At 44.0% G+C, this 25,430-nt stretch overlaps 1 protein-coding gene across 2 annotated transcripts in view; it reads left to right on the top strand.

Annotated features, from left to right (window-relative positions):
• SMARCA2 (SWI/SNF related BAF chromatin remodeling complex subunit ATPase 2) overlaps nucleotides 1-25,430 on the top strand; it is a 3,136,185-nt gene that overhangs the window by 1,706,299 nt on the left and 1,404,456 nt on the right. For both annotated transcript variants that reach the window (XM_069625745.1, XM_069625746.1), the window contains exons 22-24: nucleotides 10,769-10,855; nucleotides 12,516-12,562; nucleotides 24,953-25,119. In XM_069625745.1, coding sequence (XP_069481846.1) covers nucleotides 10,769-10,855; nucleotides 12,516-12,562; nucleotides 24,953-25,119 — 301 coding nt within the window. The remainder of the gene's footprint in view (nucleotides 1-10,768; nucleotides 10,856-12,515; nucleotides 12,563-24,952; nucleotides 25,120-25,430) is intronic.

The raw sequence follows: 25,430 nt of genomic DNA, 5'->3' as shown, positions 1-25,430 counted from the left end.
TTTTCCGCCCAGCGCCTTCCGACCTCTTGTATATAAGGGGCCAACTTAAGCCAGACTCTCTGGTAGTTACCACTACCCGCAAGAGAGCAGGTACCCTCTTGGCCTCCTCCGAAGCTCCTTCTGAAAAGGAGAGTAAAAGGCTTTATACAATGGGAAGAAAAATTGCATCTTCCGCAGCGTACCAAGCATGTTTTGCTAATAATTCCACCTTATTAACCAGTACGACTGCACGGAGTGGGTTGAGGTTACAGCCCTTGCCTAGTCAGCGCCAGAACCACTAAAGACCAAGCTCTCCCTTATGGCTGGCGAAGGCAAAGCAACAGCTGGCGTCCTGCTAAAAAAAAATGGACGCAGTGGATAACGCTGTACGCGTTATTGCTGAAGCCACTATCCTGAAACGTCACGCCTGGTTTAGACAGTCGGGATTTAAACCAGAAACACAGGCTACCATACTCAACATGCCTGTTGAGCCTAACGTTTTGTTCGAAAGGCAAGTGAGGATGCTCTCAAATCCACCAAGGAGGATTACGAAACACTTAAATACCTTGGCCAACTAACGAACAAACAGGCCAGAGAGGTGGCAATAATTTTTGGCGTTTTTGTGGCCAAAACTCAGAGGCACTGGATACAGTCAAACCCAGAGTCAAAATTCCTCGTGGAACAATATATATTTGTATTTATTAATGTGATACAGTTTTATACATAAGTAGAAAACTTTACACATAACATAAAAATAATCAAATATAACAATATAAAAATCTACTAAAGAGCAAACTAAACTGAACAGAACATATCCATAGATTTTGCAAAGGTCTAAAGCTCCTTTTAAACTCTGAATTTTACAGAACAATTTCCATAATGAAAGGGGATTTATTGCAGGATAAATAAAATGAATAAGGTAGCATTCAAATCCCTAGACGCATATAAGGTTGAAATTAAATAATGTAAAGATAAGTACAACAAGTAATATAAAAAGTCAAAACTATGCAAGCATCTTACTTAATAAATATATGTACAGATTAGTTACCTGGTTTGGTTTACTTAAGCATTCATCTCTAGCTTTCTGATTACCTTCCAAAGAAGTTACATGGTTACAGGGCCCACCCTAATGCAACGATTCATACAAATTAAAGCTTCATGCCATACCTAAAATAAGGCTAAATGTAATTTAGGATTTAGTGTATTAATACATTGATATCAAAATTCCACCTGCCCTAAATATTCAAGCTCGTTTACAAACTTCCCATGATTTTTTACACGGCTTCTGCTCATCTCTCGACATTGGGTAAGGACGTGACAGGCAGTTTCTGACTCTGTGCGTAGTACACATATTCTGCAATACCTTTCTGTTTCCACTAGGCCCATTTCTGGGCCTCTGGATTCAAGAGTTGGCAAATGGTTGATACGTAGAAGCAGAACAAAACGCCTTGGAGATTCAGAGGGACAAAGGTTTAAGTAAGGCTGGGCCTAAAGTGAACAAAACATGTGGGATAAATTTATAACTTTTCAGGTTTTCTAGATGTGCAAAGTTGCTCTGCCAATCCCAGAGGTTTAAACGTTTGTGCATGCAGTGAAACTGGTATTCATTCTCCTGTCTCCACTCCGGGGACCAGCTTATTTCCTCGAATAAGGTGTTCATTTGCATTTCTAGATCGTGTTGTCTACCAGCACGTACATCTTCCTCAATAACAACAAGGAGCAAATTAGTAGGCTTGTTTTTGATTCTAATGAAGAATTCAGCTCTTTTCCGTAGAACAATAGCTTTGAGGGAGTTAATTCCTAACTCGAGCCTAATCACAGGCATTGGAATGCACTGAGGGAGGCCCAGAATTTTCTTCCAAAACTTACCTTCAACTAACTGCAACCACTTCAAATTCATATTAATCAAAGGGTCAAGGCCGTAAGTCACCATTGGTACCAAACATTGTATATAGAAATGGCGTGCCGCCCAGATGGAAAAATCACTCTGATCCCGTGTGAATTTATAGATTAACGCTGTGAGTTGTGCAGCTTTAGTTTTACGGGCCTGGATACACGTGATATAGTTTCCCCTGCTATACAAATCAGCACCTAGATATTTATACGAGTGTGTATAATTTATTTCAATTAATCCCACAATCATACGAGGCCTAGCCACCTTGCCCGCTGTATATAGTATCAATTCCGTTTTGCTATGGTTGATAACTAATTCATTGGTCTCCGCGTAGCTCCAGAGTTGCTCTGCTGATCTAAGAATCCCACTAAATGTGTGATCTAAGATCACAAGATCGTCCGCATATGCCAATATCGTACAATGACTAGATCCAATTTTTGGTGGGCAGTTGTTAATCCCCCGGAGATACTCGGGGGCATCAGAAACAAATACGTTGTACAATGTGGGGGCAGTTACACAGCCATGCTTTACACCTTTTATCTAGCCTAAGTTGTACCGATGTATTGGTATGTAGGAGCTCGAGATAGTATGAGAGAGACTCAGGGCATGCCAGACTTCTCAATTTTCTCCACAGTCTGGCTCTATTAACAGAGTCAAAAGCCCCCCTGAAATCGACATGCAGGGCTTACAACGGAGGGCTAGAATGAGAGAGAGCCTTATTCCTAAGAGAGTTCATAATAAACAGATTATGGGATGTGGAGTAGCCAACTCTGAAACAGCTTTGAAAGCGGTCTAAGATTCCCGCTCCATCAGACCACTTCTGTAATTCCTTCAAGAGGAGTGAAGCAAACATTTTCCCCGTACAGTCCAGCATGGACTGTAACCGATAATTCCCAGGCTCGGTTCCGTTCCCTTTTTTAAATACTGGAATGAGGATGGCAGCCTGCCAAGATGCAGGAATACGCCCCTCCGCCAGAATGTTCTGGAATAGAATTATCAGCATGCTAGCCCAGAATAGGGTATTACTCCTCATAGGCACATTGGATAGGCCATTAGGGCCTGATGCACGGGAAGAGTTCAACTCTACGATTCTGTGTTGGAGCTCCTCAATAGAGACCGCAAAGGGAGGGTTAATAAGTTTAATGTTATTGTGCATGATGACCTTATTGCACTCCATACCGTTATGATTTTCCAGAACGGTAGACCACTCCTCAATACCTATAGGATTAATCGTATGGGAAGTTTTACTCCCCTTCGCCTCCCCCAATACTGACCAGATGTTTCGTGTATTTCTACTACATAATATTTTGACAGTATGCTGCCATCTTTCCAGTTTCCTATTCTTGTTATGTATTTTTAGCCAAGTACGGTATCAATTTTTTAGTTTCCTAGTACTATTGGAAATTACCACAAAGGAATACGCCACAGATTTAAGCTTACGAATGTCTTTTCTAAGCTTCCGTTTTCTGTCTCTGATGGCACTGTCAAAAGAAGAATCTTTCGGGGGTTTCCCCACCGTCACCTGTGATCTACAGGAAGCATGCGTCCCAGAGAATGCGCAAATCCATCTCTCAATTTGCTCAGAAGACACATGATTGAATCTATGTACACATTTCAGGTCCCAATCACCGGCAGCCTTAGTTGCTTTCAAAATATTTTTCTCTGACCATATTATACGGTTAAGAGTGTGACAGGCAGAGAGGTCCCCCAGTTTCATGCTGCCCACAGGGGAAGAAGAGGTCCCAAACTTCATTATAAGGGGATCATGATCACTCCACTCGGTTTCCAGGACCCCCATATCTTCGACAATTGAGGCAACCTCCGCACTAGCAAATATGTAATCAAGAGTACCCCCCCGCCCCCACCCCCCTACAGTGGAGGATTACAAAACACTTAATTACCTTGGCCAACTAACGAACAAACAGGCCAGAGAGGTGGCAATAATTTTCGGCGTTTTTGTTGCCAAAACTCACAAAAAGGCACCTGATACAGTCAAACCCAGAGCCAAAATTCCTCGTTGACCAATAGCCAACAGTCATCACAGGGATACCCCAGGACTCAATGCAGGGGTTGCAGAAAAGGGAGAGGCTCCCCCACCAGAGGTGGAGGAACACCCTCCAAAAAATGACGCCCCGCTACAGGTCCCCTCCCATGCCTTCCTAGTCGGTGGAAGAATATCACATTTCACCCACGCATGTGAGGGGATAACATCAGACAAGTGGGTGTTGTCAACAGTGGCAGGAGGTTACTGCATAGAACTCCCAAGGAATACCATCAAACCTCCCCCTGCGTCAATAGAAACCATCACAGGAAGAACATCTCATCCTGATAGAGGAGGTCAAGGCGCTACTCCTCAAAGACGCCATTGAAGTCGTGCCGTACAACAAGATAAACAATGGTATTTATTTAACGTACTTCCTTGTTCCAAAAAAGAATCTGACAATGCGCCCTGTACTAGACCTGCGCCCTGCAAACAAGTTTGTCAAACCTCAAACATTTTGCATGACAACGCTACAAGAAGTAATCCCTCTATCAAAACGGGGATTACATGGCAACATTGGACATGAAAGATGCTTACTTTCATATTTCAATGTTCCCAGCGCACAGAAGATTCTTGCGATTCAAAGTAGCAGACCAGCACTACCAGTTCAAGGTGCTGCCCTTCGGGGTAGCCTTAGCTCCAAGGGTGTTCACCAAGGTACTGGCCGTGGTGGCAGCGCACCTACACAGTTAGTCAATCCCAGTGTACCCTTACCTGGACGACTGGCTGATCACGGGAGAAACCTACCAACTTTGCAAGCTACACACGCAATGAAAATTGGCCTTCTCTTCCAATTGGGCTTCTCAATAAACGAGAAAAAGTGAAGTCTGGTACCAGACAGATTGAAACCGTTCCTAGGAGCTGTATTAGATACAAAGACAGGCTTAGCCTTCCCCTCCATGGAAAGCGTACAAAACATGCTTCGGGCAAATACCCCAGTATCAAGCCAGTCTCCAGATAAGCTTATGCAAAGCAATGCGTCTGCTAGGTATGATGGCATTGTGCATTTACCTGGTCTCCAACGCGCGCCTGCGACCAATGCAGGAATGGTTGGCGAAACGATGGTCTCGGGCAATTGGTCAGTGGGACGATCTAGTGATTGTTTCACCTACACTCGTTCAGAACTTACGCTGTTGGTCAAGGGAAAATCTACTCAAGGGGAAGCCCTTCCACACACCGGAAGCACAAGCGATCGTCACAACAGACGCGTCACTTTCCGGGTGGGGGGCCCACTACCTTCACCACAAAGCACACGGCCTGTGATCACAAGTGACTGCACAGAAACACATCAATGTACTGGAGTTATTGGCAGTTTTCAAAGCACTACAAGCATTAGAAATCCACCTCACAAACCAGACAGCACCACTGCAATGTTTTATATCAACAAGCAGGGAGGCACACACTCTCCAAATCTGTCCAAACTGGCTCAGAAAATATGGAAGTGGGCACTCAGACGAGAGATGTCCCTGTCCTCTCAACATGTTCCAGGGGTACTCAACACTCTAGCGGACCCTCTCAGCAGAGATCCTCTGCCAGAAGAACACAAGTGGCAACTACGCACGGACGTGGTAGACCACATCGTCTCTCTTTGGGGCTACCCCTCTCTAGACTTGTTCGCTACAAGAGAAAACAAAGTATGCCCAGACTTCACGTTCAGGTTCCCCCAACCAGACTCCAAGGGGAACGCCCTATGGATGAGCTGATCAGGCAAATTTGCTTATGCTTTTCCCCCCAACTCCATTAATCAGCAGAATAGTGAACAAGCTAAACAAGGATCAGATGACACTCATCCGAGTTGCTCCTATGTGGGCGAGACAACCGTGGTATCCACATCTGCGCAAGCTGGCAATGTGCGATCCCATCAAGCTCCTGTACCAGGGCAACCTGTTGACTCGGCACGGGGGAAAAATGATACTCACAACCTCACTCTTTGAACCTAGCAGCATGGCTCTTGCGGTCATCGAGTTCGGACACCTTAATCTTCCACAACGGTGTATGGATATCCTAAAGGAAGCACGGAAACCAAACACCAGACATTGTTATTTCCACAAGTGGAAGAGATTCTTAATTTGGTACCGATCTAAGCAGATCAACCCCATAGAGTGTACTCCATCACACATTCTAACATATATGCTCCACTTATTGGATTCAGGGTTGGACTTTAATTCTTTGAAAGTCCACCTAGCAGCTTTACCAGCCTATACCACCTCTCAAAGTAAAGTCTCATGGTGGAAAGTGGCAGTCATTAAAGCATTCATGAAGGGAGTGAAGAGACTAACCCTCCAATCTCTAATCCCCCGCCTGGTTGGGATCTAAATGTAGTGCTAGAAAAACTCATGGGACCTCCCTTCGAGCCTTTGCATCAAGCTACCCTTAGACACATTACCTACAAGACGGCCTTCTTAGCAGCCATTACCTCCATAAGAAGAGTCGGCGCACTCTAAGCCTTTTCAGTGTAAGACCCTTTCTTTGTCATCCATAAAGACAAATTGGTTTTACGGACTCATTTCCAAGTTCCACGTAAACCAGTCAATTGAGCTTCCGGCTTTCTTTCAGAAACCAACTAGCTCAGCTGAGGTCAAACTCCACACACTAGATGTAAGGAGGGCGGTTCTCTACTATGTAGACAAGACCAATCCGCTTAGGAAGACTGATCAACTGTTCGTCTCCATGGCCACAGGCAGACAAGGAGAACGTGTTTCCAAGAGAGCCATATCCAAATGGATAGTCAAATGTATACAATTATGCTATTCATTATCAGACAAAACACTGCCTTCTACACCAAGAGCCCACTCCACATGGGGTACTGGGGCTACTCTAGCCTTTATTGCAAATATCCCCTTAGACATCATTTGCAAAGCAGCTACATGGAGCTCAGTTCACACCTTCACTCAGCACTACTGCATTGACACACATTCCAAGACAGATACACAGGTGGGACAAGCGGTTCTAAGACATCTATTTGCCGCTACTCCTCACAACCCACCACCTTCTCATAACACTGCTCGCTAATCTATGCATAGCATGTGATCTAAGCATCAGAAGGAATACATTACTCACCATAATCGTATTTCTGGTGCTTGTATCTGCTTAGATTCACATGCACCCACCCTTCCTCCCCTAAGAGAAGGTGCATAGATGTTATATGAGCTTTCTGTATATATCTGCTTGGGAACTCTGTCCTCGCGCTACTCCTCATGCTACCTCATGTCATAAAAAATACAATCTGAGGGACCTACACGCGTGAGGGCTCATTGGTACAGGGGACGTCACACTAGGGATAGTATTACTGGCACGCCCTATTTCGACCATTTTCGAGTTTAGAAAACAACAACTGTAATACTGCGCAGCTTCCACTAGATGTCGGCCTATGCATAGCATGTGAATCTAAGCAGATACAAGCACCAGAAATGAGATTACGGTGAGTAATGTATTCCATCCTGGTACTTGTGGCGAGCCAGGAGGAGGGCTCGGACCAACAACTGAGATGTTCTTGAGGTTCTTAATTAAAAGAAAAACTCCTAACTTGCCCTATCTCTATGAGGGAGGTTTCCTACGTAGAAACTAAAACTAATGGTGCTAGTCAAAGAATACATTTTTGGGTCCAAAATCCTATCCAACTAGTCTGGCCCTACCACCTAAAACTGAACTAAAAAGAGATGCCGGAGCAATGACCTCTTTCTTCAGCTTCTGCCTGGCCCAATCACTTGAATGGTCTGGCAATAGTTCTAAGTTCAATAACATTAAAAAAGAACAAGTTCATAGCTTTCTTGCAGACTTTTAGTCCAAATCAAAGTTCCTCCTTATGGTTCCCTCTTCTTTGGGAAAACAGTTTTTCTCAAGGCCTTTGTAGGGTCCCTATTAAGACAGATGAGTTTGTAACAGTTTCACACCACTGGGACTCCCGACAGTCCTATGGCCTTCTAACAGACTCGTTTTCTCTCAATTCACATAATGCACTCCGGGCGCCTTCCCACTCAGGATTCCTCAGATTCCGGCGACCCAGTCTGTTTTCCCAACCTTGACACATGTTCGTATATCTTTCACTCTGGATCACATAGGGCGCTTGCCTGCTCTGGTTTCTCAGGCTCATGTAAGCTGGTTGGCTTTCCCAGCCTGGATTTGATGTGTTTGCACGTCTCTTGTTCTGATTCGCATGGGGCGGTTGCCTGCTCGGGTTGCTCAGGGTCCCGTAAGCTTGTCTGCACTTGCAGCCTGAATTTGAACTATTCGTACCTCTTTCGTTCTGATTAACATGAGGCACTTGGCTGCTCGGGCTGCTCATGCTTCCTTAACCTTGGGGGCTTTTGCAGCCTTGCTTCACAATGTTCGTACCTCTCACTTGTAGTCTCTGTGGGAGCATCCCTATTGCTGTTTGTCTCCGCAGCTAACATCCTTCGGGCATAGAGCTGGAAATTCCAGGCTCTCCCTAGATAGCTTTTCTCAGCATTGTTTAGCGTACTCCAAGCCCACCACGGCTTGTCTGTGGTCACGCCACCAGATGAAACTGGTTATTTTCCATCTCTGCGGCTTCCCCCTACATGGACTTCATGGTCGGAGAAAATGCCAGCCTTCCGGCGTTGACTAACGTTTGGCTCGCTCTCCACGCTACAACGTGCTTTGTGGCCCAGCGTGGCTTTGCAGCACATCTCCTCCAGAGGGCTTGCCTCTGAGTAGGGATCGCACACACCCCTACATAGAAGTTTCCTTCTCTCCATTCACAGTTCCTCTCCTGTTTAAGTATGTCATCACGATCAACAAAGGTGTCCTTCTTTGTCTTTGGCACTCGGATGAAATCCAGCATTGCCTGAAGCCAATGGGAAGGAAGGGCTATGACAGGTTGGTGGAGTCAAAACAGGAACATAATTAAGTTGTACATGTAGGCAGAAAATGTATTCCGTCTGGGAGATCCTTAGCGGACTGGGAGTCTTTATCCGAGAAGGGAGTCCCACTTTCCCAGACCCCTACGGAGGGGATGATCTTGCAGAGCGGGCTCACCTCCCTAGCTTCACAGGGCTCACCTCCCTAGCCTCACAGGGTGTGGCGGGAGAAGAAACTGATTGACCAGATTCGTCACATACTGCAGACCTCTTACAAAATAATTTGCTCAATAAGATGGCACCTTTTAAGAAACTAGTAGAATTCTGGGTTAAGATGGCTTTCTTGTTGATGGGTAGGTTGGCATTAAATGAAATGGTGGATCTGCCTCGCTTCCTCTATGCCTTACAGTGCCTTCTCGGGATAGTACTGTTAAGGAACTGGGTAAGTTGTTGTCCTGTCTTTTTGGGCTGGAAATCAATATAAAATTACCATGGGAGACCTGGGAGCATCAGATTGTGAATATTATTATACTGCGGCACATCTGCTACAAGTAACTGAATGAGTACAAGGAGAGGCAACATCATTAGATATGCAAAGTGTGATTGTATCCCTCCACAATGCTCTTGGATGGGTTATTGAATGACACCTTTACATTTGAGACCTACAACGTTCAAATTCTGTCAAGAACGCATAGGATGCTACATCTTGGTACACCATATTTCCCACAGGCTAAGCTCCAGGACATTCTGAAATATGAGGAGAAATCTATCAAAGAGGGATCTTGACCAGTGGGAAGGAACAGGATGTGGGAACTGCTGCGCATGTAAAATGAGGGTCAGTTTAAGGACTTTGGCAATCTCAGATTGAAAGAGGAATAAAAGGCTGATCAATTCTGGTGTACCAAAAATTAAAGGTGGCGACTTGGTTTCCTGACAGAGCTGCTTAATTATGCATAGTTCAATTGCACAGCTGTCTTGTTGGGATGGCGGAAGAATATTTCAAAAATCTATCTGACCCTGTTCATGTTAGTGTCACTACAATGGTTATCCTACAGTGGGAACAAGATGTAGGTGCAGAATCGTTGTACAATGATTGGGAGAGGGCATATGCGCACATGAGAATGGTGTCTGCCAATCCTCAATTCAAGTTATTTCACTTCCGGACACTTTAAGTTATTTCTCACCATTGCGTGTGCACAGGTACTGCCCAGGAAGTCTTCCCTTTGCCGTAGATGAGGGGAATTGGAGACGGTTATTTTGCATATAATCTAGCTCTTCCTGCCTCTACGTGGAGATTGGAAGCAGGTAGTGGTCTATATCTGAATAGACTTTCTGTCAAAATGTATTGACCGTTATGATGTGCATTTTAGGTATAATGCCAACTGAAAAAGGAGACAATGATGGGTAGGCTATAATTATTGACAGTTAACTTTTTTACAAGCATCTAGACCGCTTCCTTCATCAAACTCCGGGAATCGAGTAGTAGGTATTGGAGAGCAGACTGTACCACTGTTTTGATCACACTCTGGAATTTCTCCAGATAGCTAGTGCTCTTATCTGGGAAGTGACTTTAATGATAATTAAATATTTGTAACACAGATTTTGATATCTGACACAGTGAGGCTCTTATCATGTTAGAACTGTTCACAAAATTCATTAAAAAAATAGAGCAAAATAAATCCACCAGTCCTACTAGCACAAACCACAATTTAGCAAAAGCCAGAAAAGAGGAAGAGAAATACACCAAGTAAACCAAAAAGGAAAACGCAAAACTTGTTTCTTAAACATGAAGTGAAATATAAAACACGAACAATTTTTTCAGCTTTTGCGTTAACCCGCGATAAAACATTTTCACTAACAACCTAGAAATGTGGGACTTGCAGATTGTCAGCCTAAAACCTGAAACTCACTTGGTTGCTTTTCCCTTGCCTGTTTTGTATAGTTCGTTGAATATGCTCTGCTCAATTTATCCACCTAGAACTATTAGCACTGTATGAGCCTAAATAATTGTTTATGTAAATGATTGTTTTTCAGGGCAAAGGAGGAGCAAAGACTCTAATGAACACGATCATGCAATTGAGAAAAATATGCAACCACCCATACATATTTCAACATATCGAGGTAAGTGTGCTCATTATAATTTGGTTGCTGTGATTGAGGTTGAAGACGTGGAAAGAGATTCATTTTTAAGACGAGAGCAAATACATGCACATCCACACTTGTATCTATATTTCCAAATATTTTCCCATATAATTTAGCACATTTTAGAGTAACAGATGACTTTTTTTTAGGCATACTTAAAGCACAAACAATGTCTGTCATTTGCATGTGTATTGGTGGGCACTGCTGTTGGTTGGGGGGGGGGGGTGATGCACCTGTTTAGCTATTTTGCTAGAAGATTATGGTTGACTTGTTGTGGATTACCCTTATCTGTAATTGACCTAGCATGGGTTTGGATCCTTCCAATCCTTTCCAATGCGTGTTGTTTTGTTGTCGGTGTGTGCGCCATATCTATGAGGTTCATGTGGATGTGACTGTCAAGGTGAGACACATGTTTGAGCATTGGGTTTGTCTGGTGAGAGACATAAGAGCACATCTTGTGACGTTTGGATGCTTTACATGTAGTTGGCTTTGAGTGTGGGCAGCGTCTGGCAATGTATTTTTCCTTTGGGGAAGGACCTTGACATCCTATGACTATCGGCATCGCACAATATCATTTTGTGTTGAAGCCATGTGTGCCCACATGGTTTCTAAATGACCTTGTGTATTATTCCTTTTCAAGTGTGCCTATTGTTGCTGTTATCGTTTTGTTCTCAAGTAGGGAGTTTGTTTCACACACAGGAACTGGACAGGTTGTGTCAATTGAGGATGTAGTAGACCAGACTCTCTAAGTGTGTATGCTTTGGTAAGTGACTGATGTAGCGTTAACATTTATGGATACAGGGTACTGTAGGTTATATTGTTTGTGTTCTTGGGTTCATGGGCAGTTGATGTATGGGTAGGGGCGAAGAAAAGAAAAAAATCACCTTTTAATTTACACAAGACACTAGATGGAGACACCTGTCACTTTTGTTTACTAGAAAAGGCTTTGCAGCAGTTTTATGCAGGAGTGATCTTTTGTATTTACTGCCTCAGTGGCTAACCCTATTTAAATTCTCAATTACAAAGTGAAGCTTGAGGAAAGGGGAGGAAGCCAAAGCATTAACTCAAACCTACTATGCCATATACCTGTCTTGTTCCTTGGTGTTGGGTTGAATACAGTGTTTAAATGTGTCAGGAAAACTGAATATCTTTTCAAGCATAGATAGCTAAACATACAATACACAAGTATGTGTTGACTGTTGTAATATGATAGACTACGTGTTTCAATACTGTGCTCCATAACTCATCCCATTGTTAAAACATTGTGTTACTAAGAATTAGTGATTAATGAGATTTAGTTGATCAGTGTCCTTTTCTTACTGTGTCCTAGGCTGAGTATGTTTCTATGCTTTTTACCTGTAAGCTCAGTTAATTGCCTTTCTATGTAAATCTCTATTATATTGGAACACTGATACATTTGAGAGCAGTCAGTGTTTGTTGCCAAATAAAGGCGTTTTAGATTCCACTTAAAATGCAACCTTTGGGCTTTTAACAAGCTATCTTTGGAAATTGAAGTAGTGCATTGATTTTGTAATGCTTGTATTTAGTTTCTTCCTTTTTTTATATTGTGTAGGGGTAGCCCTCTCCAGATTTTGTGTAAACTGGTTAGATTATATTTTTCATTTATATTTATTTACAGGAATCCTTTGCTGAGCACTTGGGCTACTCCGATGGAATGATTGACGGGTAGATATATTTTATGTATTTATTTTCTTCTTTCTCTAAGATGGTTTATTAATTATGCATAAAGGCCTGTTATTTATATTTGTAGTTTCCGCAAAGCTCATTTAACCACTTTGAACAATGAGCTTTATTATTTTAGCAAATATTTTAACCTAGTTATCTTCATACCTACTTGTCTTTAACTGTTATTTTAATTGTGTGCATAGACATGAGTGTAAGGAATGATAGTCGCAACTGTGAAGTTCAAGGTCATGACTTTCTATCCCCAACGTATGAATGTCTTATGGACACGGATTGGCTTTTTACCCAGGACAGATGCTCATGCAGAGGAGACATTTTGGGATCTCTCTACTTTGCTAAACTGCACATTTTGGAAAAATAAATGTGAGACACATATTGTGGCCTTTTGCTAAAAGATGTGGTGAAAGTAGCTCTTTCTTCATGCTATACTGCTTATGCAGTAGGAAGGAGCAACGCGAAGAGGTGTAGACCTGTTTTTACAACAAGTAGACATTTGAATATTTGTCAAGTAGTTAAAACACTGTGCTGGCTGTATAACTGATTCACTTGCTTGCTGATCCTAGAGCATCTGTCTGGAAACCAGATATTCCGTTGCATGATCTCATGATGGATCCTTTCCTTGTCAATCATCCTATATAGGCCTCATTAATACAAATATGCTTAAAACTCTGTCGACTGTTAAACTGTGGACCCCAAACAAGCTGGCCACCCTCCTGTAATGTTCTGCTGCAGTGGACAATCCTCTTTCCCATATACATGAACGGGCTTCTGAAGTAAGTACACGTTTGGCTCTGTATGGCGTGCCTTTAGACAGGGCCATATTAAGCTATTTTGAGGTCCAGGGCGCACACACTTTTGGGGCCCCTCTCTGCAGAACTAAAGAAGTTATGGAATCCAGAATATCTGATCAAGCTGCCCACGTCGTGCCTATAACCCACAGTTTGGTATGCTGCTTTGCAGAGATCGAAATAAGCATGATACTCCCTTCCAGTTAATTTCCCTTCTTCATTATTACTGGAATCCAAATTAAAAACAAGTGGCATTTCAAGGGCAAGCAGTCTAGGACTTCTTTTCTAGCATAGGGACAGGACACATTTTAACAGTACCCACAAAAAAGGTATACTGGCTGTAGTAGTAGACCAACTGGACTTAACAAGAAAAGTGCACATATCATAGAATAGATAGCAGATACAGATTAGAGGTGCATGTTTCCGGACATAAACTGAGATAAGAAGAGGGCCATGATTTTCAAGTGGTGTTGCTATTAAAGAGTAAAGAAACATGTGGCTGTGGAGTGCAATATATCAATGATCTCTATTCACATTTAAGAAACCACAATATACCCAGTTAAGCCATGAGTGAGTCTTTTATTGAAAAGCAGATTTTGAGAACGAAATCACTCTAAAGGGTTCACCATTTTAAATGTTTAGGGACTGGCGATGATGACAGGTTAGGCAATATGAGATCAAGAGGTGAAGCTGTGATTCGAGCCCAATCTTTATTTTATGTACTTTACCAATTTGTTTCCCTTTTCTTATCACAGAGCCAGGTGCAAATATTTGTGAATGTTTGACTCTCCTGAACTGCAATAACCCCATTTTGTAGAACTAATTTGGAAAGTACACAAATCGTATAACCTAACGTGACCATTTTTAATAACAAAACGTTATAGGATCATGTTATTCAAAACAGGAATAATTCTACCTTCGTTGTCTCCAGCATCAAGGAAAGTATACAAGTACCAGACTATTAATTGATATGAGCTTAAAAGGTTTCATCTGTGTTTGTGTGTTGTATTTTCAGGCTTTAAATAACCGGATACATAGGCTTGTGGATTGTTATTTATGAAGTGCATGAGAGCCTTTCAAATTGTTTTCTGTGTCTGACATTTGGTCCGTCGTCTTCTGTCTAGAACCCTCTTCTAGACAGAAGGGAACGGCCTACATAAAATGAAAGATCAGCCAATGGGCCAAATAATTCCAACAACATTTGAAAAGGCAAACCTTTTCCATGGAAGACTATAAAGTACTATACAGTGATATTAGATAATTTGTTCAGCATCACTGTATCCTCCACTGGTAAAGCCTGGGCACTTAGGTTCCAGGTTCTCGAATTTGGCTACCTAATCATCTTTCCTGCAGCTGGTCTCGGTAGAACTGAACTGTGGTAGTGCCAGGCCAGGAGTAACATCTGGGTGATGAGGAAGTGGCACATGGGAGAAATACTTTCAAGAAATAAGAGACTAAACAAAGAAGTAACACCATGATGGAGCTATCACAGGGGAGCCTGGACCAGCTGTATATATATTTTGAGGCAGAGAAGAGACCCATCGACTGCAGCTCAGTTGATGGTGAGCCTGGCCGTTGGTTGCGCACCTACCCAACTGACACACATGGCATGCTCACACTTGCTACCAAAGGAGGAATACACCACTTTATTAGCAGAAAGCGATGTAAACTCTGCGAGTGATATCCTGGGTCACCTTCTTTGCATATATTACGCATCCCCTCACCATTAGCCTGAATTTTGAATTTGAATTTTGAAGCATTTGTAGCACGCACACAACAAACTTAATTGTATCCTGGCGTAGATGGTAATATTTCATGGCGCCAGAACATAATCATAATAAGAACAGATGACACAGAACTTGAAACAAAGCTGAACAATCATCAGACTTACTTAAATAGGTAAGTCTTTAAGCCTGCTCTAAATTTCAGCAGGGAAGTTGCCTGTCTCAGGCTCAATGGAAGACTGTTCCATAGCCGGGGTCCAGCCACTGAAAAACATCGATCACCTCTTGATCTGTAGTTTGTCCTCGGAATAACAAGACAAAATTGATCTTTGGATCTGAGGGCTTGGGTAGGTTGGTATTGCTTCAATATATTATTCAAATAGGCCGGTGCCAGCCCATTTATGCGTTTGTAGACCAAACGCACTATTTTAAATTTAATCGAATCGTCCACCGCCAACCAGTGCAGTAATCGTCAGAGACCAGAAATATGGGTGTTTCTGGCTACACCAAAGGCCAATCTTACACCCGCATTTTGAGCCTTTTGGAGGCGATGGATCTGATTGGCTGGAACTCCAGCCAAGAGTCCATTGCAGTAGTCTAGATTGGAATGGACTAAGGCTCCAACCACCACAGCACTATCAGTAGTAGGTACAAAGGGTAGTGCTTGATGCAAAAGGCGGATGTTGTGGAAAATTGATTGGACTTTGGCTGAGACCTAGGCATTACATCCCAGGTCACTCTGCCAAATACAGCCAAGATTCTTTACTTTAGAAGAATACTTAAGGCTGGTACCCAGTCAGTGGGGTGGAGGAAGACATGTATTTCCTACAAGGAGATGCTTAGGACCAAACAGGATCACCTGTTTTTTTTTTGGGTTAAGCTGTAGCCAATTCTTTTCCATCCAGGTACCAATTTCTTACAAACACCTGCTAAACCAGGGCAAGGGCTTCCTCCACATCATCGAGCCTGATATAAAGCTGGGTGTTGTCAGCATGCGAATGAAATCTGAGATGATATTTCTCAAGGATATTCATAAGGGCACAGAGATAGATATTAAAAAGAAGTGGAGAGAGTGCTGATCCCCGTGGTACACCACAGCACTGGAGAAGAATATCTGAAAGAAAGCCACCAACCTGGACACGTTGTTGCCGGCCAGTAAGAAAAGATGGGAACCACTGTAATGCACAAAGGTCCACCTTCACAAGATTTTGCATACGGTCCAGCAAAATGCCATGGTCGAGCATTACAAGCAGGGAGAGTTTACCTGCATCCCCAGCCTGCATCATTTCATCCCAAAACGCCATCAATGCTGTCTCTGTCCCATGTAAGGGACGAAAGCCGGATTGTAGAGGGTGAAGGAGGCCATCGTCCTCGACATGGTCCTGCAGTTGTTTAGTAACCACTTTTCCCAAGATTTTGCCCAGCCAGGGAAGCCCAGCAATTGGCCGATTATTATTGTAGTCCTTGGGGTCCAAACTGACTTTTTTCAATACCGGTGAAACAACCGAAAGTTTCAGAGCATCAGGAACGAACCCCTGAGTGAGTGACAAATTGACAAACTTAGTCATAAAAGAGTTCCAGTGAAAATCGTTTAGCGACTAGGGCAGGGATTGGGAAAAAAATCATTGTGGGTTTCAGCTCAGACAGAAGAGCATTAATATCTTCTTCTGAGACTTGCATAAAACTAAACTGAGCTGTATCGATCGGTATCCTATCCGAATCGTTAGGTTTTTCATTAGATGGGCTCAAGGCCTCTAGTTGGGGGACTAAGTCTGCATTTCTATTCAGCCTAATGTTGTTTTGAATATTCACGATTGTATCTCTAAAAGTTATTTAGGCCATTAGCATGCAACACAGAAGAAGCTTACACTGGTGCATATTTATTAGGGTTGACAAAATCAGCAATGGTTTTAAATAACTCTTGGGGACTATTCCAATGCTGTTGTGATTTTATTTGATGGAAATTTTGATTTAGCGGTGAACACCCCTTTTTTTTAATTGGTCAGGGCTTTACTTGCCACCAACAAGTGTTAAATAGACTTAGTACGAAACCATTGGTGTTTGTAATATTTATATTCTCTTTTCAATTCAAAAAGATCCCTAGTAAACCATGTTTTTGAAGGCTTTTTGATAGCATATTTCTTAAGGGAACATATTTAGTACAAATGTTACTCATGATTTGAGTGCCTTCTCGAAATAGAGCATCACAGTCATTTAGCAGAGTACACTTACTCAATGCTGTGCTCAGATCTGTCTTGGGTATATTATCCAAATCTTTTTTATTTCGCATACATCTAGTACCAGCCAAGGCTCGAGTAGAGTCCACATGTTCTGCTTTAATACGGAATACCCTAAGATAGTGGTCGGTCCAATGGATGGGGAACGTATCTCCCAAACTGATCCCTTTTCATCTTGCCAGTACTAAATCAAGGTAGTGGCCCATTATGTGAGACGAGGCGAAGAGGCCCCAGCAAGCTACACTTCTAGGTTTTCTATCGCAACCATTTTAGCATGTGCTCAGAAACTAGGTTCACAGCTTGATGTTGCACCATATGTGTCTTCTTGGTCACAAGCAGTTCTTGGTGCATGATGTGGTCGGTACTCTCTCACGCATAGCACCGTAGAGGAATCTGAATCTTTGTTTTAAGGATCCACATGGTGGTTCCCATGCATCCTAAACCGCAGACATTCTTGCTATTCCCCTGAAGGCCTTCATGCTCTCTAGGACACTGAGTGGCTACGAGGGGCTGTTCTAATACTGCTCCAGTATTGTAAGCACTGTGACCTGCACGCTTTGTGCCTTTCAGATACCCAACTATCATTAAGCATGGCGCAAAGAGTGGTGGCCCAAAGAATGAGTTTTATCCCATGGACAGTATGACACTTGTGTTGATCTAGCTCACTCTGATGGATGCTGTTAGGAAAGATTTCTCTTTTGACAACTTTAGCTTCACAGTTTTTATGGACCCCCAATCTTTTTACTTTGTTTTTTAAATCAGTTCTGACTTTGTGTGGCAGTAAAGCCTTCAACTTCCCTTCTCCTGCCTTTTGCTCTTCTGTTATAGGGGAACTGATCAGTCCTTCAGACTATCAGTAATGGAAAACTGTGTTTCCCTTTTTACCTTTTGCGTTTTTGTAACTTTTTAACATTGAACACAGCATCTTAAAATGTAATGTAATGCGGATAATGTTATATCCCCCTAACTTTTTACACTTTGGATGTGTGGGTACTTTTATATTTGCCTAAAGAAAGCAGATATATTTTTACTATTTTTGCATTATTTCTAGTGTGCACATTCGCGTTTACCACGTATGGCTTCTAAACATGGCTAGTGTCCTAAAATGACAGTGCCACAGAATGTTTGCTTGTTCTTTGGACATATTGTAGTTTTGCCTTCTTCCTGCCTTGCCAGGTCAGGAAATCCCATATAAGGTCATGCACTTGCCCGGGAAACCTGCTGCTTTCACAGGGTAGTGCTGCCTGTGTGTGTCTGTGGCCCATGAATTGGGTCGTACTGTCTGGTCCCATTCCACATCTGTGGTGCTAGAGTATAGGTGTGAGACAATAGTGAAACCAATAGGTGTCCCTGGTTGGACACCTACTGGCTGTTTGAATGGTGCAGGCCCCATTGTTGGGATGGACTTGCTTCTAGGCTGGAATTTGGATACAAAGAGGACTCCAGCAGTCATTTCTTGAGATCGGCATTGAAGCCAACAATTTGTTGTAGATGAACAGCCGACTGAAGATCCAAAGAAGACTCCTGAAGAGGCCTGGCATCCCTCCCTACTTCTGACCCTGTGAAGCTCTGTTGGACTACCTGATCCCCGAAGACCCTGACCGGTGCTTCCGCCCTTGGTCTAGTGGGACCAACTAGTTCAACGCTATATTGGGTATCCAGCCGTCCTGAGCCTTTGGAAGTGTCCCTGGATCACCCAGTGGATTGACCAGCACACCAAAATCACTGCTCAGGCTCAGATGTTTGCCAGACGGTTTAGGAGTTGTCACCTCCCTGGTTTATTTTTGCAGTTCTACCCCAGACTTGCTGCATTTTGTGCAAAGCAGAGTGGAGGTAACACTTATATGTTAAATGGTAGTTTCAATGGATCGCATTCTCCAGCTGCTCAGAAACCTTTTTGTCGGGGTGTTGTACGGCTCGACCGTCGATCCCTCTTGACTCGGCTGTGCCACTCATCAACTCCGGAACGTGACGTTGGCCGCCTTATATACTATGTCCATACCTCAGTTCATTTTTTCTGCGCGCTGTGAACGCTGCTATTTGGAAATCTTCCTGTGTGAGAACATTTAAATTACACAAAATTGTCAGATTCAATCGACTCATCGATATGTCCGCTCCTAAGATGTACGGGCTTGAGCGTGGAACTCCAGGATGTCGATCACTGACCCGCATGACATTTGCGTGTGTTGCCCGTTAAAGATCATGATGTTATGGATTGTGTCTCTTGTCAACAAATGAATCCCAAGTCATTGAGGGTGCGATCAGCTAAATTAGCACACAGACGGCCCCGTCGAAATACCCAGATTGTTCGACCACCAGATTGTCTGGGCAAGAGACCGAGGGCCCATGCCCGAAAAAGAGGAAGGGTGTCAGAAAAAGGCATAGAAAGGGTCACATGTTCAAAGCCATTAATCATCCACGTCTTCCCATAAGAAGAAGCAATGCCAAAGACGCATGCAGAACTCTGATTCGTTGGAAGTGCGCAGTAAGACCTACCCGAATTCGGGCACGTCAAAGGCAGAGTTGGGAGGCTTTCAATGAGCAAATGCTCCAAGACGGCCGTCGCTGGTATGACTCCGGTCTCAACGCTGCAGGCTCCCACAGCACTAATTGTGCCCCAAGGTTCTGGCACAAAGGTTGCCAAGTCGGTTTGATGCCTTTTGTGCTCGACAACAACTACCGGAAAACCGACTTGGTGTCGAAGGACCCCGAGTTACCACCGCTGTTAGGCCTGGTGGGGGTTAACGTTGTTGCCGACAGCCGATTGTTCCTTTGTCTCAGATTCCCGGTTGTTTTTTGACACAATGTGATCGATTTTCGATGGCGAGGGGAACAAGGTGCCTTTTGGCTTTGAGCCTTTGGTGACGGGTCTGGGGGAAATGGTTATTTTGCCAACCAGGCAGATTTGATTGCCCTTGCTGAAGGGCTCCATGACGCAAGTGGTCTGAACACACCGCCTGACTTTGAAATGCAGCAAACCGCTCCTTACGGAGACTCTAATGCTCAGTTCCAGAGGACTGTTGAGAAGGGCGGTTGAGGCCTTGGGTCTGGGCGCCCTGCTAAACCTCTGTCGGCCTTTGGCCTCACGGACATCCTTGACAAAGGCCCACAAACAGAGAAGGCATTGCCATTGCAGGCCCCATTTCTACTCTGCTGCTGAGACCTAATCCATGCCAGCTGTGTATTTAGAGCTTACCAAAAAATACAAGCCATCAAGTGGGATTTGACTTTCCTATTTTCTCACCCAACACCAGAAGGCCTAGTGGTGCAAGCTGCTGTGGTGAGCTCCAGACCAGCCACGTCTACCTCTAATTTTTTGACAAATAGGGAAACTAAATAAACGGACGCTCTAGCTAAAAATATTTTCGCCTTGGGCAGCATGGCCTTGAAAGCAGTGAATGCATCCTGTGCGTTAGCGAAGTCCTCCCAGAGGTTTATAGCAGAAGCAGCAGAGCGCATCCCCACTGGTGAGATGAGAGATGGGCTTCTGCAGATCATTGAGGACGGCAAAGAGATGGCTTGACAAGCACTGCAGTTGGGCATGGACACTGCAGATTGCGTGGGCCGGGCAATGAGGTCATCTACTGTGTTGAGAAGGTCAGCCTACCTTCACAACTCTGGGTTCTCGCTGAATGTACAGTATAAGCTATTGGACTTCGCTTTCTACGGCGAGTGTTAGGGAGAATTCTAATCTTATGGCTAATTTCCCTTACCTATAGAGTCCCCCAGCAGCTTTGTTCGATTTGAAGGGTTTGTTTTTTTCTCCTGCTAAGAGTGAGACTCTTTTTCCCACTCTTAGACATTTTTGCTATGTGTGCTCTAAGCTATTTTTGTGTTTAATGTCTATGGGGTTTTTCTCACCTCCGTAGGAACCATCTTTATTCACATGTGTTACACAGCGCCCTCCGTGCAGTGACACAGGGGTGTCGTAGCAACCCCCAAACATAGACTCCATACCCTGGGACTGACTACTGTCTCCCAGGGCATGTAAAGTCCCCATTGACTTTACTAGTCAATTTTTGTGAATTAAACCAGTACAACCCCTCTTACTATGGAGGTACTTGGAAGGGTTAATAGTTTTTCCCTTATGTTCATTTTCAAGAGGGTACCGTACAGTCCCTCTCTCAAATGTTTCTGGCTGGTGTCAGTGGTTACTACTGTAAATATTCGACCGCAAATATTTTCCTATGGGATTTTCCCATTGTTCGAGGCTACCACATTTTTTGACAGCCTCTATGATACCACCGGTGTATTTTAATACTAACTTTACGCCGGTAGGTTTTATTTGCCAGAACTTTAATATAACTTCTTTCTCGTGTCTTTCTCTGAAATCCTAACCCAGGTCGGGGATCCTTTGTTGGTCCTTTTGGCGGGCTTATACCAAGAAGCCCTCCTTTCGGCGCCACTGAGTCTGGGGTGGGTCCATTGTGTGGGAGGGGGAGTAGGACCCCTGGACAGGGTTGCCTCAGCAACCCATGTCGCACTCTATCCTGATAGGCTGGAGGGTCTCCTGCCAAGATGACCACTCCACTGTGTGAGTGACAGCTAGGCTGTATGAATGGGGATCTTTTTGCATAAAAGCAGGGTCCTGAGGACTGGAAAAGCAAGACGTCGCCACTGGAACTAAGAAGTCGAAGAGGAGAGAAGCCAAAGACATCTGCAACAAATGAACCACCGGTGACGCCCCGCTGCACCGTCTCCTCACTTTTCTCCACACAACGAGAGAAGATCTTCATCTGAAAGAGCCTTCTTCCCTTGAGCTGGTGGGGCCAACCAGTTTGCCAATCGCCTTCCCGGACCTGCCTTGGTCGAATCACCAGTACCCTGTACTCGGAAGCCGGATAGCCAGGCACCAGTCCACCCGGACCGCGATTTAAAAGAGCGTACCTTTTATTCGTCGGGCAGCAAAGCGGCTGGTTTCATCCCTGGGTAGTGCAGTAGCTCGAACCTTCCTCCACGACGAGAGCCTCTCTTCTCTGCGGGATCCCCCGAACTGCAGGAACTACCAGGAACAACCGCCACCGCAGGAGCCACTTCTTCATTTTAAAGGTACATTGTTCCGCCAGGCCGCCCTTTCTTTGCGGTAGAGCTAAAGGGGTTTTAAATCCTTTACCTACCTGTTGGGTTGGCCGCCCCTCTCTCAACATTTTCTTTTACCTTCTGCATCCACCTTTTCAAAATCGTTAACCAAAGACTTGACTGCAGCTACAAGAACATTTTGCTCCTGGGCCCTTGCCCTGTACCACTGACTCTGGCACAGGCCTACTGACTCTGGCTAAATTTGTTAGAACTGCCTTCTCTAGATTGCTTCTCAACTAGAGCTGTGTTGATGCACCTACTTCTTATAACCACCCTTTCCTCCCCACTTTTAAACCTTGTGAAATGCCATTTTGCTCAGTTTTCATTTAAGTATTTTCTATACTGATGTACTGCCTTGCTTAAACTGGTTCACAATCTTATGAGAAGTGTTGCTAGGGTGTGTAAGAAGATATTTCTGTATAACTTGTGCTTTCCCTCCCTTGTGAGAAATTGCTAGAGTGCCCTTTGTGTTTGGTTTTCACTGTGCCGTTTTGCTCAGTTTTCACCCTTGCTCAAACTTGTCTACAATTTAACTAGGGAGTTGTATATACTTTCTTTGACCAAATTTAACTTGCTTCAAGAACTGTGATAAATGTGTTTTAACTAGAAGTGTATAAAATAAATATATATATATTCTTTTTACTGCAAAGCTTTGGTCAGTGTTTCCTTGTTCCATAGTACTGAAGGCCTATTGTGTAAACCCTGAATACTGCTCATCTCCCTCTTGAGATACGTCTGACTGCTCAGCCACAGCTACCAACTAAATCTTTGTGGTGCAGACTGGGCTGTATTGCTCTCACCTGTAGTCCTAATCTTCTGTAGTGCTCCCTAAGGGAACTACACAGGATTCTGCCTAACAGCGAGCACCTGTTCAGCCCGAAGGTCGACAAATTCCTGGAGAAATTCAAGGATTATAAGCTAGCTGCAAAATCACTCGGCTTTGCTGTGCAGCAACCTGCAAAGCAATACTTTGGCTTCTCTTTTAGAGGAAGAGACTACAGGTGGTACATTCTGTTTGGAAGGAGCGCTCCCAAAAGCCATGCAAGGTCAGAGGTGTTTCTTGCGTCCCGTACAGGGCAGAGGGGCCTCTAGGGCCAGCAGACAGCAGCAGCATCCACGCCCACTTAGCCGCTTTGAGTTCTCCCCACACATTTATCCGGTTGGAGAGCAAATTTCCAAGCACTTGCTTCGGTGAAAGGAGATGACCTCCGATGCCTGGGAATTGCAGATCTTTCGAATGGGGGGGGTACTGTCAACCATTTTTAAGCAAACCGCCAGACAGACCACCCCTCACTCCCAGCAACAACCGGAACAGGAGCTCCAGGAAGAACTGAGAGCCCTGTTATTGAAGGGTGCCGTAGAATATGTGCCACCCAAGCGGATTGGGATGGAACTCTCGCTACTTTTTGGTACCCAAGAAAGGAGGAGGACACTGTCCCATCCTGGACCTCAGGCCCTTGTACAAGTTCCTGAGTAAAGACATGTTTAAGATGGAGACGTTGAAAGAAATTTTCCAGGCTCTGTAACTTCAGGACTGGTTAGTGTCACTGGATCTGCAGGATGCTTTATTTTCATGTGCCAACCCATCGAAAGCACAGGTTTTCCCTGAGATTCATCATCAGGACACTCATTATCAATTCAAGGTGCTCCCCTTTGGCTTAAACGCCACACCCACGGTATTCACCAAGCTGATCGTAGTGGGAGCGGTGTACCTCAGGAGATCCGGAGATCCGGTGTTCACGTATTCCCATAACTGGACGACTGACTGATTTGAGTCACCGGAGCAGGTATCAACATAGTTCAAGAAAGCCTGCTCTCTGCTTCACAGGTTGGGCTTCTCTCTAAACTTCCAGAATTCCCATGTCAGGCCAACGCAGACGCTCCAGTTCATCGCAGCAGTCCTGGACACACGGGTGGGGAAGTCTCCCCCACCCCTGAGAAAGTCTCCAGTGTTAGGCAAATGATCGAGCTCCTCCAGAGCCACGACAGTCTATGAGCGGCTTCCTTCCTCCACCTTTTATGGCTTTCTGCATTTATCTGGTGCCAGAGGCCAGACTGCGCATGCAATGGTTGTTGAGGGATCAGTGGACCCAGTACTTCGATGCCATGAAGGACATCCTCAAAGTGACAGAGTCAGTGGCCAATTACCTATTTTGGTGGTCCAGCAGAGGAAGAAAGGGGCACCCTTTGGGCGTCTGTGGCCCTAAACCCAGGTGCTCATGAACACGTCTTAGAAGGATTAGTGGGCTCACTGCAGGAATCTGCAGGTGAGCGCCCTTTGGTCTGGGAATCTGAAGGTGAGCGACCTTTGGTCTGGAATGCCAGAGTTACTGTTCAAGCATCTTCACACAGTGTAGAGTTAGTAGGAGAAGCTGCAGTACAAAGGTATGAGTTACCAAAGGTGAGCAAGGTATTCTACAGTACATTTTGATTAAAATACAATTCAAAGCTTGACTGTACTTCGATGTACTGCTATTGAAATGTTGTTTGATAGATATGCTATGGTACATGAACTGATTTTTATTTTTATTCCCTGTAAAACAGAGCAGACCTTTACCGAGCATCAGGGAAATTTGAACTCCTTGATCGTATTTTACCAAAGTTGCGAGCAACCAATCACCGGGTTCTTCTCTTCTGTCAGATGACCTCACTCATGACGATAATGCAGGAATATTTTGCTTTCCGTAAATTTCTTCATCTACGTCTTGATGGTAAATAGTTTTAATGTATGAATATAATGTGACTTATTTTTCAAACCCTCTTCCCATAGGGTTTTGTTTGTCTTCTGTTACATGGAATAGAGGAATATACAGGCAGTAATGTCTCTGGGATGATTAGAGCGAGCATGATGAGCATACAGTAAAATAATGCTTAACTCAGTGCAAGAATAGTTTTATGTTGAGATCAGAGCAATATTATATAGTTTTTCTTTGTTTAGGACAAGTATCATGCCAAGGGACCAAGATGCACTTAAGACTTACTAAAGTAGCTACAATCCAAATACATTTAGGTGAAGGCTTCA

The sequence above is a fragment of the Ambystoma mexicanum genome, chromosome 6p (assembly GCF_040938575.1).
Source record: "Ambystoma mexicanum isolate Mex_15411 chromosome 6p, UKY_AmexF1_1, whole genome shotgun sequence".
NCBI lineage: Eukaryota > Metazoa > Chordata > Amphibia > Caudata > Ambystomatidae > Ambystoma > Ambystoma mexicanum.
This window is presented reverse-complemented; position numbering and strand designations above follow the sequence as displayed.